Source organism: Saccopteryx bilineata, chromosome 2, assembly GCF_036850765.1.
Source record: "Saccopteryx bilineata isolate mSacBil1 chromosome 2, mSacBil1_pri_phased_curated, whole genome shotgun sequence".
Classification (NCBI taxonomy): Eukaryota; Metazoa; Chordata; class Mammalia; order Chiroptera; family Emballonuridae; genus Saccopteryx; species Saccopteryx bilineata.
Window position 1 is genome coordinate 365,213,297 of NC_089491.1, and position 13,399 is coordinate 365,226,695.

The 13,399-nt window shown below is 36.2% G+C and overlaps 1 protein-coding gene across 5 annotated transcripts in view; it reads left to right on the forward strand.

Annotated features, from left to right (window-relative positions):
• The window catches only part of NF1 (neurofibromin 1), a 246,036-nt gene that overhangs the window by 139,242 nt on the left and 93,395 nt on the right, over window positions 1–13,399 (forward strand). For all 5 annotated transcript variants that reach the window (XM_066263280.1, XM_066263276.1, XM_066263279.1 and 2 more), the window contains 5 exons: window positions 565–723; window positions 1,270–1,367; window positions 3,030–3,176; window positions 6,180–6,326; window positions 8,373–8,483. In XM_066263280.1, coding sequence (XP_066119377.1) covers window positions 565–723; window positions 1,270–1,367; window positions 3,030–3,176; window positions 6,180–6,326; window positions 8,373–8,483 — 662 coding nt within the window. The remainder of the gene's footprint in view (window positions 1–564; window positions 724–1,269; window positions 1,368–3,029; window positions 3,177–6,179; window positions 6,327–8,372; window positions 8,484–13,399) is intronic.

Sequence of the window (13,399 nt, forward strand, 5' to 3'; positions counted from 1 at the left end):
TGTAAGTAAGTTTTTTCTTTTGATAGGAATCTAAGAAAACTAAGTTTTGTTTTGTACATGGGAAGCATTTTACTCAAGAAATTTAATTGTACCAGGTATACAATGAAATGTAAGTATTTTTACTATTAGGTATTAGATGTTTAAGGGCTGTGCTGTTGAAAACTTAGCTATGTCTTATGAGTTGACTATACTCTCATGTCTCTTAATCTTAGTGAAAAATGATTATCTTTGTGTGAAAATTTGGTCTGCTTTTGTTACTCATCAAACCAGTATAAACAATAATAAAAATTAAAATCTTTTTTTAGGTCTCTTCTACAGAACTCATTCATGAGATTTTTCTTTTTTCTTAGATATCTTTCTGGTGCTTTAAAATGATGGAAGGCAAGAACTAAGGATGAACTCTATTTACTGATGTTTTGGGAGTCAGGAAAAAATAGAAATGCATTGTTCACAAGGATTGGTCTAGTCAGAGCTTTTGTACCAAATTTGACCTTCAAGTTCTTTCTTCCCCCTTCCTTGTTTTAATTCAAACCACATATTCAATTCTCAACTCCTTGTTTTTAGGTGGTTAGCCAGCGTTTCCCTCAGAACAGCATCGGTGCCGTAGGAAGTGCCATGTTCCTCCGATTTATCAACCCTGCCATTGTCTCACCGTATGAAGCAGGGATTTTAGATAAAAAGCCACCACCTAGAATCGAAAGGGGCTTGAAGTTAATGTCAAAGGTGAAGAATTATTTTGATAATCTGTTTTAAGTTTATCTTTGAACTAAAATTTCGGAGTTTTATATTCACTGTACTTCTTCTTGAGTTTATTTTTGAAACACCCTGTAGTTTTCAGTTACATGCTTTTGTTTTATTTTTGTCTATATTATAAGAGAAGTTATTAGACTGATGCCTGGGTCTTTTTATCATGAGCAAATATTTTAGAAAATGTCTTCTTAAGATAGTTTTTTATGTAATTGTATTGGAAATTTTGAAATGGAGACCAAAATATGTACTGAATGGTTTTTTGTTTAAAAAGACATTTAAAAATTTTAATACCTATTTTATATGTGTAAATATTTGTGTGAATATATAATGCTAATATTTATATTAATGAAAGAATAGAAACAACTCCTAGTATTTATAGACTAGAATGAGGAATAACTGATTTTAACCACCAGTAGAAATTATATCAGTGAGAAAATTTATGTTTTTAACGAACATACAAATGTGCAGACTTCATTCAATAAATAATCTGATTCTTTATAACTTTGTTTTATTGTGTAGATACTTCAGAGTATTGCCAATCATGTTCTCTTCACAAAGGAAGAGCACATGCGGCCTTTTAATGATTTTGTGAAGAGCAACTTTGATGCGGCACGAAGGTAAGCAGCTGGCCACGCAGCTGATGCTCTGTTTGATTCAGATACGTTCAGTTTCACTAAAGTCCATGTGCTGGGTGTACTTGAAGCTCCCCTCTCTAGGTCAAGAGCGTAATTACTCTTATTTTGTTATAAAAGATAGTGATGACATAAATCCATATTCTTTATTATTTGATAGTGATTTCCTATTTCAAAACCCAGAGGGACCAGCCCTGGCCGATTGGCTCAGTGGTAGAGCGTCGGCCTGGCGTGCAGGAGTCCCAGGTTAGATTCCTGGCCAGGGCACACAGGAGAAGCGCCCATCTGCTTCTCTACCCCTCCCCCTCTCCTTCTTCTCTGTCTCTCTCTTCCCCTCCCGCAGCCAGGGCTCCATTGGAGCAAAGTTGGCCCTGGGCACTGAGGATGGCTCTGTGGCCTCTGCCTCAGGTGCTAGAATGGCTCTGGTTGCAACAGAGTGATGCCTCAGATGGGCAGAGCATCGCCCCTTGGTGGGCGTGCCAGGTGGATCCCGGTCGGGCGCATGCAGGAGTCTGTCTGACTGCCTCCCCATTTCCAACTTCAGAAAAATACAAAAAAATAAAAAATAAAATTTTTTTTAAAAAGTAGAGAAAAAAAGAAAAAAAAAAAACCCAGAGGGATTTTTGATGTATTACTAAAAGGATTTAAGGTTGCTACAGTATAGAGCAGAGGAAGAATGAAAGGATTCTTTTCAGTAAAAACTACAACCAAAATGGTACAGATAATATGTAACTGTAAGATCCCATTTTTTTATGTTAGAATATTTTTGACACTTCAACTTGGGAGTGTATCTGAACTAAAATGTTACTTTTTAAATCAAGAAATGCAGATGTATACAATTTTGTTTTCCTGAGTAACTGGACAACTGTTGAACTTTTATGGTTTTAGAAAATTTGAGGTCTTTTTAGGTTTCCATAACTAAAGAGTTGCTTTCCACTTATCTCTCTGAGTTGTTGGTTTATCTGTAAACTAGGGATTATACTATATTTGCCTGTCTGAGTTGATTTTAGAGAAATAAATGAGATATATTATGATATGAGATATATTATAAATGTAAGTTAATGTCCAGAATTCTATCTTTCCTACAATGTGAATCTAACTGATCTGATTTATAATCTAAACTAGATTGTATACTCTCTTCCAGTTTTTTATTATAATTTATATCAATTTCTTTCTAATTGGAGTTTAAAAGGTATATTGTTCAGCTGCAACCCAAATTGTAGAAAAAGTGAATGTCAGTATAGGATTCGTACCTAGCAGATTGGCTATTCATGGAAAGTTAAAAGAGGCAAGGCTCTGATCCTGGCTCTGACCTAACAGGTGATTTGATTTGGGAGAGGTCTTTTGTCTTGTCTGGACCTTCATTTCCTTTTCTGTAAGTTACTGACTTCTCTCCAAAGTCTCGTCCATCTAAATTTTGTTTTTGTCTGACTTCACAGCCTACTCTGAAACCTCAACCAGCTATCAGAAATGGAAAACCCAATTTTTCTTTGTCCCTTCTTTTCTTGTTTAATGAGTCACATGTGTGAATAAGCCCTCCATATTTGTCATCTGTTATTTCACAAAATCACTTTATATAAATTTAATTCAGACATAGATCTGAGTGTATCTCGTTTTGAAAATTCTAATGATTTTGTATTTTTGAAGGTTTTTCCTTGATATCGCATCTGATTGCCCTACAAGTGATGCCGTAAATCACAGTCTCTCCTTCATCAGTGACGGCAATGTGCTGGCTTTACATCGTCTGCTCTGGAACAATCAAGAGAAAATTGGCCAGTATCTTTCCAGCAACAGGTAGGATTTCCTAGTCAGGGGCATACTGAAAATTTTCAGTTTAAATTGATGTTAATAAAACTGTTGGTCACAAATAATGCTTTTTACTTTGTATCACTTTAGAATAAGAATTCTGGTTTGAAAAAGAAATGTAGAAATGTAGACTCTTTCTAAAAATAGGTAGGCAAAAAGGTTAAGTCATAAATGCTCAACAAGCCTACCTAAGTGCTGCAGAGGTTTCCATGTTAAGCCAGAAAATGACAAATTAGCCCTTTGGGTTTTGGTTTTCAAACTATACAAAATGTGCAACAGGACAGAAGTTTAAGTTTACTAGAAGATCAAATGAGTATTGGCATCTGAATCTGAAGAGCAGCTAGTTCTTAGTAGTTTAATAATGAAAACATTACCAGTGTTTAAATTTTATAATAATCCCATTTGTGATACACTTAAGTATATGCAAATAAAGCTTTATATAGAAAAGACTCAAAACTGAAAATTATTTATTTGGGAATTATTTCATTAGCTGTTTAATCTTTTATAGCCTGAATTACTTGCTGTTCTTTCTAGTTATATATGTTTATAAAGAGCCCCAATTCCTGTGTATGAAGAGTTCTTTTACAAAGGTAAAATGAGTCCAGATTGTTTTTAAGTGCCAATAAAAGTGGTTTGCTTGCTCATGGGACAGGTAGAAGACCATGAAACTAAGGCTAACTAGTAATTAATTATGAGATGGGAGTTTAAAAGAGACCATTTTAACCCTTGTGAACTGTCAATGGACTGAAGTAGGCATGGGCATGACAGACGTGTGCTCTCATATAGAAAAATGAAGATACTGAATCTCTGTGACATGAAGTAACTGTGGAGCTTTTAATGTAAACATTTGTTTCTCTTATGTAATTCTCATACATATTTATGTAGTTTGATGCTAGAGTGTAAAATATTTTTAAAAACATACATTTTAAACATACAAAAAAGTATAAAATATAAAAGAGCTCCATGTCTACCACCTACCTTTAACATTTATTTTGCTATATTACTTCAGATTTTTATGTCATTTAATTTCTTTGGGGGAAAAAGATATTCTCTTTATATAATTGACAAGATAAGGAAATTATAGGTGTCTATATCATAGGTATATAATATAGTTTTGTGTGTTCTCAAATTTCATAGAAATGATATATTGAATATAGACTCTTCACACAATATCCTGTGAGATTTCTCATTTATTTAACTTATGTTAGTATTTCATTGAATGACTATTTCACAGTTTATTTTTGCATTTCCTAATTGATGAGTACTTAGGTTCGTTTTCTGCTTTTCACTGTTTCAAATAATGGTGTAATAAATATTTCTATACTTGGCTCCTTGTGCATTACCCAGATGTGTAATTGCTGCATTGGGGGGTGTACACAGCCTCAACTTGACTGGATGCCACTGCCTTGTTTTTCAGAGTGTGTGCGGTAACTTACACTTTGACCAGCACTGCTGAAAGTATCTCTCTATATGCATTCTCACCAAAGTTTGGCAATAGCAATCTTCATATTTTTTGCCAATTTGATGTTTGTGAAATAGTATCTTGATATTCTCATACAGTTTTAAATATTTAATAGTTATTGAAAATTCATATTTACCATGGCTAAGCAGAAAATTGGTATCGGAAAATATGTCCAATTCTTAAATAGGAATTTCTCAAAACGGATTAGTTTCATCCTGAGAAAAAGTGGATCAAAATGTTATTTTTACTTACTGATTGCCCGTTAAATGGTTAAGAATTCTAGGGACGGCCCTTGCCAAATAGCTTAAGTAGTTCAGTGGTTCTCAAACTTTTTGAAGTTGGGCACATTTAAAATCTTACAAATAATTGTAGGCACACTATATACAAATTTCTGAGAAATATGTTATAATAATTAAGTCAAATATTAAATAAAAAATATAAAGTCCAAGTGTGCTTTTATGATAATTAAACAAAATAAATATGACAAAATTAAATTTATTCTGACATTAAAAAACATTTTTATGTTATATTTTTTGAGTTATGCTTTTTAGAGTTTGTACAAAAGGGGTTAAAAAATAAAAAAAATGACAAAAAAGTTATCTTTTTATATATATAGGTACATTCTTAGTAAGATTTAGTAAATTTGGCAGGTCCTGGCACAAATGTGTTAGTTTTTTCATTTTTATGTATATGAGAAACATGAGCCTGATGTGTTCTAGCAATTTCTTCAATGTTGGGGCATATATTTGAAAGACAAACTCTCATTTCCTTGTCAATACATTGAAGAATTCTTATCTTTTTACTCTTAATTGTGTTGAGTGCAGAAAACCCCCACCATACAAATCATCTTAACTTTACACCAAACAAAGGATAGAAGAAACTTGCCTCCATTCTTTCCTGGGAACATGGGGGGTAGTGTAAACAATCCAGCACCACAGCTTAACAGCCGTTTGTAACCTAATCAGGCAAGTGAGGTAGGGGGTTGGGCAGACTGTCAGCTTATAGCCAATTCCCCACACCTCTGTCCTCCAAAAATCTAAACTCCAAAAACCCTGTTGGTTTTTTTGGTCCCCAACAGGCACATATTTCTCTGGAATACCTAGGGTGCACCTGAAAATCTTCTAGGGCACACACTTTGAGAACCACTGGCTTAGTTGATTTAAGCAATGTCCCCTGAAGCACAGAGGTTGCCAGTTCAATCCCCAGACCGGACACATACAGGAACAGATCAATATTCCTGTCTCTCTCTCTCTCTTCCTTTCTCACTAAAATCAATAAGTAAAAATTAAAGACAAAAAAGAAATCTAGGGACAAAAGAATTATGTAAATTTTGTAGTTTAAAGAACAGTTATATTTCTAAGATATCTCAGTGTATAGTTACAATCACTGACCTCTTTTTGGTGCTATTCACAAATCAATAGAAACACCCAGCTGACAGTAAAAAGAAAAGCGGTGAATGACAACCTGAAGAAATGTGTACTGCTAAATGTGAACTGCTGCTTTTCCCCTAAGTCGTTTGTTCTATCTAGGGATCACAAAGCTGTTGGAAGGCGACCTTTCGATAAGATGGCAACACTTCTGGCGTACCTGGGCCCTCCAGAACACAAACCTGTGGCAGACACACACTGGTCCAGCCTTAATCTGACCAGTTCAAAGTTTGAGGAATTTATGACTAGGTAAAGAACCACAGTGATTGCTTTCTATTTGGTTAAGGTGCAAGATTTACTCCTAGGCTAGTTGTTAGATACCCTTGTATTTTTTATAGAGGATTATCAGGAAAGATGTACTTAATAACCACATTGCCATGGTTTGGGATTTAACTTTTCTCTTACCCTTTATATTGTTGAAATATGCTTTGTTTTATAATTGATTTTCCTATAAAAATAGTAGTATGTTATTGATTATACTTTGTCTTGTTGCTTTGAGGTGTTTTTGCATTAATATATATAAGGGAGGATGGATAACATTTTCATATTATAGTTAAAGGAACTATAATAATATTTTAGTAACTATTTATGGGGCCAGGTGGGTACTTGAAATATTGGGGGGACCACTCAATAAAGTATGTGATTGTCTAAGGACTACACTGTACACCTGAAACTAAAACAGAATAATATTGACTGTGAACTGTAACTGAAATATTTAAAAAATATAAATGGCTCAATATGAAGAACTAATTTTCTGAAGATTCTATATCTGATTCACATGTCCTTTGATTCTAAGTGCTGAACTCTTTATACCACACTGCAACATTTTTTAGGACCTTCTAAAGTTAATGATATTTAGATTGAGACTCAGAAAATTAGTATACTTCCATATTGCTCTAAAGTTTCTGTGGACACTTGTTTTGAATATCATTTAGGGGGATTTAGTTTGTGAGCTAAAAGATCTTATTACATGTTCACCTCCATGTCATTACAGTAAAGGTGGTGCTGAGCCTTTAGTCTATAAGGCACCTTTCATAGTCCTTTACACTAAGTTCCTTAGTATGTGCCTCATAGTGAGTGTGAGTGAAGTGTTGTGTTCATAGCATTTGCCAGAAGCAGAAAGAAAAAAGCAGAATCTGACATTCAGAAGTTAATTCACCTGAAAGATTGGCATATAATGTGCCTTGCGTTATAAGTTTCTGTTATTAATTGTATTACATATACGGTAATCCCCTCTTATCCATGGTTTAACTTTCCACAGTTTCAGTTACCTGTGGTCAAATGCAGACTGAAAATACTAAATGAAAAATTCCAGAAATGAACAATTCATAAGTTTTAAATTATGCACTGTTCTGAGTAGTGTGATGAAATCTCAAACAGTGCTGGTCTGTCCTGCCTGGGATGTGAATCATCCCTTTGTCCAGTGTATCCACACTGTATATACACTACCCACCTGTTAGTCACTTAGTAATGTCTCAGTTATCAGATCAACTGTCCTAGTAGTGCAGTGCTCCTGTTCAAGTAACCCTTATTCTACTTAATAATGAACACAAAGCCATTTTTATAACTTTTATTATAGTATATTATTATAATTGTTCTATTTTATCATTAGTTATTGTTATTAATCTCTTACTATGCCTAACTCATAAATTAAACTGTATTACAGGTATGTATGTATCAGGAAAGAACATAGTACCGATGGGATTTGGTACTACTTATGCATTCAGGCATACACTGGGGGTCTCAGCGCACATGCCCTGGAAGTGATGGGGAACTGCTGGAGGTTGCAGTTCTGTACACACGACTCCAGTTCTTTGATATTGTTAAAAAAATGTATGAGTATAGAACAATCTCCTTTCCAGCTTAATGTTTATCTTTAGTTCTATTATATTTTTCTCAGTGCAACAAATATTTATTTTTTTGCAAATATATATTTCTATTAATTAAAGGAATATTTTCCACACAAAACCTTTATATTACTTTATTGAAAACCACATAATTCAAAAATATAAAACATTTTTATTGAACATTACTGAGAATGTTCTAACGACTTTTCCATTTTTCTAAGGAAACCTCCTATTACCCCTTTTACCTATTGTGGTAAAAGGGTGACACCTTGAACATTTGGGGACCTGTTGCCACATTGCCCTTTAGAGAGGGGGTGAAGTACACACTGTCTACCTCTCAGTATTTTGTCATTTTGAGTATTTTATCATTGATCCATTTGTAGGCTTTTGTAAGTACTCAGTGGGCAACATAAAGCCTATGACTTACTCTGTTCTTTTTTTCTTGCAGGCATCAAGTACATGAAAAAGAAGAGTTCAAGGCTTTGAAAACGTTAAGTATTTTCTACCAAGCTGGGACTTCCAAAGCTGGGAATCCTATATTTTACTATGTTGCACGAAGGTAAGAAATGCTATATTATAGTTTCTGTTAACAGAATTTAAAAAATGATAGAAAATGTAGAGAGACAGCAAGTTTGGATTTCTCTACTTGACTTTGGTAGAACTGAAAACAAGTTTACCTGGAAGAACATAGCTGGGTAAATAACCATCTAGTCCCCAAATAATGCTCAGTATATTCGATATTGCTTTTCCATTATCTTCTAAAAAAAATGCTACCTATTTTCTATTGGCTTCTCTCTTCTGTCAACTTTCTTTATATTACCTACAATGAGTTAATTACCAAAGTAAAAAAAATTACAAAAGTTCTTTTGTTTTCAGATATATACTGATTAAATAATATCTACAACATGATAATCAGGAACTTTTTTTAAAGAAGAAATGGAACTTTAAGTGTCTGTTTCTGAGAACTTTTAGTAATATGCTATGTAAGACTGCAGCAGTGTGATTTAACAAATAATTCAGAGAAGCTGTGGGACATTTCTATAACGATGGCATATGTGAACTGATTGTGTTTATTCGTGGTGTCTTCAGTTAAGGCTAGTTCCTAGAAAGTTTTATTTTGGAAATGCAGTGAGCTTCTTCTGAACAGTAGGTGTGATGATTGCCTTTTATCCCCTTCCATTGTTTTTTTTCTTTGTCTGGTTTTTTTGTTTTGCTTTATTCTGCCTTTCTTTTGAGAACTTATCTGTGACATTTAGTCAGTTTTACTTCTCCAGTTTAGAGTGACATAAACTCATGGTTAATTGAACCTTAGAAATAATGTGATGTAATAGACCACTGGCTTTGGAATCTCAAGGACTATTCAGTCTTACTTTTGCTATTCACTAGCTGTAGGAATTAATCTGAGGTCCTGAATTTAACATAAATTGAGGAATTATGTCAGTAGCCTTAATAGCTATGGGTGGCAAAATGTTGGCAGTGTGTGGGAAACAAATGGAGGCTGAGAAATAATGGGAAAGGAGTAAAAAAAAAAAGCACTGCAGAAGATGGGAAACTCCCTTAGTCCGATAATTCGGGTGCCATTAAGATAGTGCAGAAACCTGCAGTTACCCGTAGCTTTAACAACTCTGAGGAACATCTCTTCACCTTCCCGTGAAAGTCTTCTCTCCAGTTGCTTCTCTCAGTTGCTGCTTCTAAATTGCTCAAGGCAAATTTTTTTAATTTTTAACAATTGAGATGAACTATATTTATATTCCATCCCTAATCTTTAATACAACCAGTGTATTTTGCCTTTCCCTAATGGCTAGGTAATGAAAAGTGAAATGTTGGTGAGAGGGAGATAGATGTGTGTACCCCTCCCTCTGAAATTCTTACTCAGTGTATCAGTAAGGAAGATTTCTCGGAGACCTCAAAGCGGGATTTTCCTTCAGGATAAGAAACTGTAAGATTGTGTTCCTTCTCTGTGGTGATCTGGAAAGGCCAGATGAAAGTAGGATGGGCTAGAAACTCCCTGGGGTTTAATCAGTGGGATTGCCAGGAAACCTGTATAATATGGTGACTTGAGGGTGTTGAGGATTCCCAGCTCTACTGCTTGTTAGCTGTGTAATTTTAGGATTTTTTTTTAAAAGAGAGACAGACAGACAGGGACAGACAGGAAGGAAGAGAGATGAGAAGCATCAGTTCTTGGTTGCGGCACCTAGTTGTTCATTGATTGATTTCTCATACGTACTCTGACCAGAGGGCTCCAGCTGAGCCAGTGACTCCTTGCTCAGACCAGCGACCATGGGGTCATGTCTATGATCCCACATTCAAGCTGGTGACCCCACGCTCAAGCCAAATGAGCCCATGCCCAAGCCAGCAACCTCGGGGTCTCGAACCTGGGTCCTCCTACTCCCAGGTCGATGCTCTATCCACTGTGCCTCCCCCTGGTCAGGCGAGACAAGTTATTCAAAATCTGTTTTTTCATATGTTTAAAAAAGGGGAGGGGTGTGCGTATAAAAACTATTCCATCTACCTCTCCCATGAAGTATTTTGTGACCTATAAAATTCTGTAGAGTATGTGTGAGGTTTTCTTTTATTATTTTTTGTTTGTTATTCGATATGACTCTGCTGCTAACTTTAGATTTTTCAGTTCTCTCAGTTTCTTCTTAGACTTAGTAGAGCTCTTCTTGGCCTTCATTTTTACCTGGTGTGAAGCCTTAGGTCTAGGACGGAAGAGCACACAGTGATTCAGAGCAGAGGGCGGCCCAGTTCCTCCACTGCAAAGTTCCAGAAGGTAGTGAGGGCCTTGCCTCCATACAGCTGACTTTGTTGGAGAATGCTTGGGTTTGACTTTTCTCTGATATTCCTGTGTTCCTGTGACTTAGACAACCATGTATTAGTGCTTACAGATAATCCACAGACATTTCAGTGTCCAAAACTTAATGCAGGCTGTATTCAGATCAACTTCTTCTCACCATATTTTCTTTCTGAATAGCATCACCATCTGTCTCTTCCCACTCTAGAAATCCTAATCATTTAAAATTCTTCCTTCTTTCTTTTATCTTCCTCATTATCAGTTACCAAGTTTTGATTTTGGGAATGAGATCTTGACAGATCAGTTAAGTTGTGTTAGTTAGGCCTTTTGAGATAATTCTCCTGAAATCATTCTCTCATGAAGTTAGGCCTCAGGAAACACGTACATTAAGGCAGATCCTGCCCAGGTGCAGCCAGAAATGGCTGTCGGTTATGCCCTTTGCTTCTCTTGGCTTCATGTGCTGCTCTGCATCATGATTTTCCTCTTTACGTGTCTTTTCAGCTTTAGCCCCAGTTAATAACTCCTGTATTACTGCAGCACTGAACACTGCGAATTCCAGAAAGAGAATGTGGTTCAGCTAGAAAATATCTCAGTTTGGCAAAACATTTAATGCTAGGTGCTGGCCAGCCAATAGATTTCTGGCTGCCTCTAAGTCAAGAACATGCTCCTAGCCCGGCAGTCTGGTGATTCATAATGACCTAGTGCTATTCCTTCATTAGGAGCTATCCTGAGGTATGTATTTCAATTTTTGCTCTTTTTAAATTGGATCCGAATGGTTTAACATTAATTTTAGGTACCTTGCAAGCGTGTTTTTTTTTTCCCCCCCAGGGACAGAGAGAGAGTCAGAGAGAGGGATAGACAGGGACAGACAGACAGGAACGGAGAGAGATGAGAAGCATCAATCATCAGTTTTTTGCTGCGACACTTTAGTTGTTCATTGATTGCTTTTCTCATATGTGCCTTGACCGCGGGCCTTCAGCAGACTCAGTAACCCCTTGCTTGAGCCAGGGACCCTGGGTCCAAGCTGACAAGCTTTTTGCTCAAGCCAGATGAGCCTGCGCTCAAACTGGCAACCTCGGGGTCTCGAACCTGGGTCCTCTGCATCCCAGTCTGACGCTCCATCCACTGAGCCACTGCCTGGTCAGGCGCAAGCGTGTTTTGAAACCATTTTTTCCCCACTGCCATCACTGAGACTCTCTTATTAACTCTTACCTGTAATAATGCAACATTATCCTCTACTCCCTAATCCCCAGAATAACTACGTCCAGTTCATCTTGACATCATTTCTGGAGGAGGTTTCCAGTACAAGACCTATCTTGTCTCTCTTAGAGTATTAATAGCACCATTGACTCCCCTTATAAAGCCCAGGTTCTGTAATCGGGCATGCAAGGGGATCCTTAATTTTGACCTTATTTTCTAATATTTTCTTGCTATTTGTTTCCATTTAGCTCCCATTTACTTATGCTCCTGGCCTGTAGTAGTTTACCACAAAGACAGGGACAATTGTTGCAGTGTTGCTCATAGTGGCAGAAAAGAAAAGAAAGAAAACACTATAATTACATTTCAGAAGGGGAATTGTTGAATAAATGATGACAGGTCTGAATTATGGAGTAATATATGATACATTGTGTTAAAGTTTATTTTACTTGTTACAAGGACAAAAACAAAATCGAAAGTTGCGTAAGCCAAAAGGAATATCAGTCGACACAGGTACCTTAGAAGATCAAGAGATAGACTGGCTTCTTACATGACCACATGCAGAGCTTAGAACAGTGCCATCTGGAGAACATCTGTCTTCTCTGACTCTTGACTCTACTTTCTTTTTGTCGACTTTACTCCTAAGCAGCTCTTCCTAAGATGTGGCCTGCAGTGGTTTGTGTTCTCCCAGCTTAACAAACCTGGTGGAAAAATACCGGCACCTGTTTCCCTGTAGTTACAGCAAAAGTACTGATCTCATTGGCCTGGCTTAAGTCATATGTTAATGCTTGAAGCAATCACTATGGCAAGGGGGTAGAATTTCATGGTTGTGTAGGCCTGAATTTATGTGCCCATTACTGGAGCTCAGTCATGAACCCAACCCTACTCAAATTTCATGAACTGAAAAGATTATGGGGCAGGGTTTCCCCGGGGAAAACTGGAATGAGGAAAAATGGATTCTGAGCTGGCGAAAGTAGAAGTCCTCTTAATGCTACTTTTTACAAGAGCCAGAAGGATGATTCTGATGCTTACTCAGGCAAGGTACAGAGGGGTGTGTGTTTGTGTACTTATATGTATAGACTGAGAAATTTGTGAAAGTATATACATGAAACTGCTCACATTGTTTGTATCAGGGAGTCTGATTAGAGAAGTGGAGGACCAATTATAATGTGTTTTCTATATCTCTGTATTGTTAGACTTGTTGCCAAGAGCACGTATCATTTTTGTAAGGCTAATTAAAAATATAAAACCTAAAAGTTACAATGAAGAGTCTTCCTCTTGAATATTGTAATACCTGGTAATTACTTTTTGGTTCTAGTAGTAGAAGTAGTTAACAATAATAGCTAATGTTTACTGATTGCCTTTTCTGCATCAGACAAACTGCATATTACATAATTTTTCATTGAACCCTCATAATAACCTTCTGAGGTATTATTAGTAACAGTAACTGGTAGGTATATAAACAAATTTAGAGAAGTTGTTAC